The sequence below is a fragment of the Sinocyclocheilus anshuiensis genome, unplaced genomic scaffold (assembly GCF_001515605.1).
Source record: "Sinocyclocheilus anshuiensis isolate Anshui unplaced genomic scaffold, SAMN03320099.WGS_v1.1 scaffold444, whole genome shotgun sequence".
NCBI lineage: Eukaryota > Metazoa > Chordata > Actinopteri > Cypriniformes > Cyprinidae > Sinocyclocheilus > Sinocyclocheilus anshuiensis.
Genome location: NW_015555739.1, coordinates 423,747 through 428,026, shown reverse-complemented (window position 1 = coordinate 428,026; position 4,280 = coordinate 423,747). Strand labels below are relative to the sequence as shown.

General features: G+C 37.6%; 1 protein-coding gene across 1 annotated transcript in view; it reads right to left on the bottom strand.

Annotated features, from left to right (window-relative positions):
- Window positions 1–7: 7 nt before the first annotated feature.
- LOC107673172 (tetratricopeptide repeat protein 39B) overlaps window positions 8–4,280 on the bottom strand; it is a 25,483-nt gene continuing 21,210 nt past the window's right edge. The window contains exons 16-19 of the mRNA XM_016466669.1: window positions 3,804–3,915; window positions 2,312–2,429; window positions 2,106–2,222; window positions 8–464 (exon numbers count right to left, since the gene is read on the bottom strand). Coding sequence (XP_016322155.1) covers window positions 368–464; window positions 2,106–2,222; window positions 2,312–2,429; window positions 3,804–3,915 — 444 coding nt within the window. The 3' untranslated portion in view covers window positions 8–367. The remainder of the gene's footprint in view (window positions 465–2,105; window positions 2,223–2,311; window positions 2,430–3,803; window positions 3,916–4,280) is intronic.

The window sequence follows — 4,280 nt, the reverse complement described above, 5'->3', positions numbered from 1 at the left end:
CCACACACTCTCACACACACTCACACACACAAGCGGACAAACGGATTTGGTCTTCAAAGTAAAACGTTACATTCATTACAGCAGCTGTTTTTTGATTGGACGTCAGCGAGTTTCTTCAGCCGTCTGATTGGCTGAACAAACGTACAACTCTGTATTTAAACGAACGACAACAAATAAGTGTTCAGATGTTCAGGTTTGAGGTACACAGATGCTAGTTTTGATGTTACTGATGACTGGGGCGGCTTTGGTTTGAAATGGTTGGTGAATGTGTTTTTCTACGGTCGCTACGCCACGCTGTTTTGGTGCTTTGATGACGGTCGTAATGTGCTTGTCGCGTGCTGATCGTCCGGTCGAACGTTGTCCTTCATCACGGCGAGTTTGTCGGAGAACCCTTCAGACTGCTGAGAGCCGCGTGGATGCGGAAATGAAGACGAGACTCCATCGAATAATCCTTATAATTCAACCTACGGACACACAAAGACACACACAGATTCTTTAGCATAAATTATTGTGTTGATTTTCTAGCAGCTGCCTGTTTACGCTACTTAGAGGTGGTTGATATGACCAAAAATGCAAACGTGAATAATGCACGGTTAAGTTCTCTATGATGCTGCTTGCAATAAGCACTGTTAAAATTAAATGAAGAAATTCTGCATTTCTTTTTCGCCCTCTGTAAGGATGTGTTCAATCTGACAAATTTATGGACCCTTGAACTTGGCAATGTAGGACAATGCACATAAAGCCTTATTGCACCATCAGCCCATTTCCCAAGTGTTACAGAGGTTGTATTAAATTTGACACATGCTCTCAATATTAGAGTTACTACCCTAATGAAATACCAATTTTGAGTACTTTTTACTGTACCAGTCTTGTTTTATGGACCCTTGAACTTAGCATGTGGGACAATGCACAATGAGCCAAATTACACCATCAGCCCAATTCATGGTGCGATTTCTCAACTGTCACAGTGGATACATTAAATCAGAAAAAATTACTTTATATTAGAGTTACTGCCCTGACAAAATCCAAATTTTGAGCAATTTTTACTGTACCAATCTTTTTTTATTGACACTTGAACTTGGCATTTGGGACAAATCACACAGAGCCATATTACACCATTAGCCCAATTTGTGGCGCTGTTTTTCAGCCGCTTCAGATGACGTGTTAAAATTGACATAAGCTCTCAATACTAGAGTTACTGCCCTAATACAATCCGAATATTGAGCACTCTTTGTGGTACCAGTCTTTTTTATGCACCCTTGAACTTAGAATGTGGGACAATCTACAATGAGCCAAATTGCGCCATCAGCCCAATTCGCGGTTGAGTTTCTCAGCCGCTTCAGAGGATGCGTTAAAGATGACATTAAGCTTTTATACTAGAGCTACTACCCTATTGAAATCCAAATTTTGAGCACTTTTTGCTGCACCAATCTTTTTTTATGGACCTTTGAACTTGGCATGTGGGACAATGTACACTGTCGTATTGTGCCATCAGCCCATTTCGAGCCTAATTTTTCCAATCGCCACAAAGGACGTGTCGAATCAGACATAAGACCTTGAAACTAGGTTTACTATCCTAGAAAAAAATCCAAATTTGGAGCACTATTTACTTCACTATTCTTATTTTATGGGCCCTTGAACTTGGCATCTGGGACAATGCACAATTAGCTGTATTGTTCCAAAATCCCATTTCGCAGTACAGTTTGTCAACCGCCACATTGGACGCTTTAAACCAGACATAAGGTCTTTATACTAGAGTTACTGCCCTATCAAAATCCACTTCTTGAGCACCATTCACTGTATCATTTTGTTTTTACTTGACCTTTGAACTTGGCATGTGGGACAATGCACATTGAATTGTATTACGCATCAGCTCATTACGCAACCAAAAAAAAAATAGTACAGTAAAATGTAGTAAAAATGTGTTTTTCACAAGATCAATTGTTGGGATTTAGAAATGCTGAATTTCTCCATTCAGTTCTAACAATGCTTACTGTGAAGCGTTGTGTTATTTAAGAGATCAGGTAGCATTTAGTATTGCTATGATAGCTTTATCTTGTCATTTATTTCAGAAGGGACATGCACACGTCTGAAAGCAAACTCACTTGGCATCCTCGATGAAACGCGTGGCTTTGACATAGTTGCCCTGCTGCTTGTAGAGTAAACCCAGCTCATAGAGAGTGAAGGGGATCAGATAGTGATCGTAACGGATGAGCTTCTCGCTGCGAACACACACAGTCACGTCCAGTCATCATCAAACAGCTCTCTCAGATCTACAGTAAAATCACAAATGTGTGTGTGGAGTGTTTACCTGCTCAACACTTGTGTGAAGCAGAGCTCGGCCTGCAGCAATCGGCCCAGATACTTCAAACACAAACCCTTCAGCATCTGAACCAGACACTGATCATCAGGGTGAAACTCAGATGGGTCTAAAACACACACACACACACACCTTCAGCTGATAAATCCTATAACCCTCACAGAAACCTTTTTGCATTTTATGTTATGAATTAAAACAATATCCATTAATCCAGCTCCCAGTGGTTTTCTACCAAAATAAAAGCTTGATGGTTTAATGCTTGAAAATGAGGAATTAGGACAATACTAAAGTCACAAAATTAGTACTGTAATTTTACTGTTGTACTGTTATCATATGTGACCCGTGCTGACAAAATGACTCTCAATGGGCAAATTTTCAAAAATGAAAAATGACTGAGCTACACCTGTTTGAAGTCGATAGAGTCAGCTCTGAGAAAACTGAGTCAAAGTTTTCTGAAGGTTCTAAAACAAAATCACCTAGCAACGTTGCATCTTTTCTTTAATTCTTTATTTATAATAATTACTGTATTAATAATCATAATATAGCTATTTTTTATTTGATCTTTGCTATTATAAATAAGAACAGATGCAAAAAACAAAACAGTAGAACAAATATAAGAAAAGCAAATAATGCATGACCTTTTTCATTTTACATCTAAACAAAAGCATTCAAGAAAAACAAATGTAAAAATCACTTTAGTGTGTTTATTACAAATAAATCGATTATTAAAACTACAAAAGCAGTTCAAACAAGCGCAGCTTTTCTTTTATTGTTAGATTAACATTAATGAGACAGATGGCCTATATTGTAAGACCTACTGTACTGCACGGATCTAATATAATGTTACACATCCGATGCTTTTCCCCAAACGTTCACTTAGACATAACTGATTATGTTTGTGTGAATACTTAAATACTGTAATTCTGTGTATATTTATCGGGATTGTGCGCTGTGGGAAGCGCTTTTGTAATAATAATAATAATTATTATTATTACAATTTGGTCAAAATGGGTGATTATATATCAATTTGACAATATTAATAATATTTTATTACTATTACTGCAATTTAGTCAAAAATAGTAATTATGATATCAATTTGAGAATAATATGATAATAATATATATACTTATTACAATTTGGTCCAAAAATTGTGAGTATATATTAATATGATAATATTATTCAGTATGATGATGATATACTATGATGATTATTATTATAATTATAATTACATAATCACTTTTTTTTTTTTTTTACAAATTGTGCAGCCCTACAAACAAGAACAGCAAGCCTGAACAACTTTAAAAGGAAATAAAATAAACAAAATTTTTAAAATAAAAATAGCTATTTGACCCACCCCCCCTCAAATTGTGCAGCTATAACTTGTAAATGTGTAAATGTGAGGTTAAATGCAATAAAACAGTTTGTAGTAATAAGAAGGTTCATAAGCAGTGTGTGTGTATGTGCATGTGTGTGTTTATCTCACTGGGATCGTTGCGCAGCTGCTCTTCTGCTCTCTCGATGGTGATCAGTAAACTCTCAGTGGTGTCTGCACGCTTCCCAACGATGGTGAAGCCATTCCACACGTACATCATTTCCTGTGTGAGGAAGAACCATAGATGCATCACTTCCTCCTCTCTTCATTTACACATGTTTATATTTGCAGTGTGTGTTTGTGTGAGTGTGTGTGAGTGAGTGAGTGAGTGAGTGAGTGAGTGAGTGAGTGAGTAAGTGAGTGAGTGAGTGAGTGAATGTGTGTGTGTGTGTATGTGAGTGAGTGAGTGTGTAAGTGAGTGAGTGAGTGTGTGTGTGAGTGAGTGAGTGAGTGAGTGTCTGTGTGTGTGTGTGAGTGAGTGAGAGTGTGTGTGTGTGTGTGTGTGAGAGTGAGTGTGTGTGTGTGAGTTAGTGAGTGTGTGTGTGAGTGAGTGAGTGAGTGTGTGTGTGAGTGAGTGGGTGAGGGTGT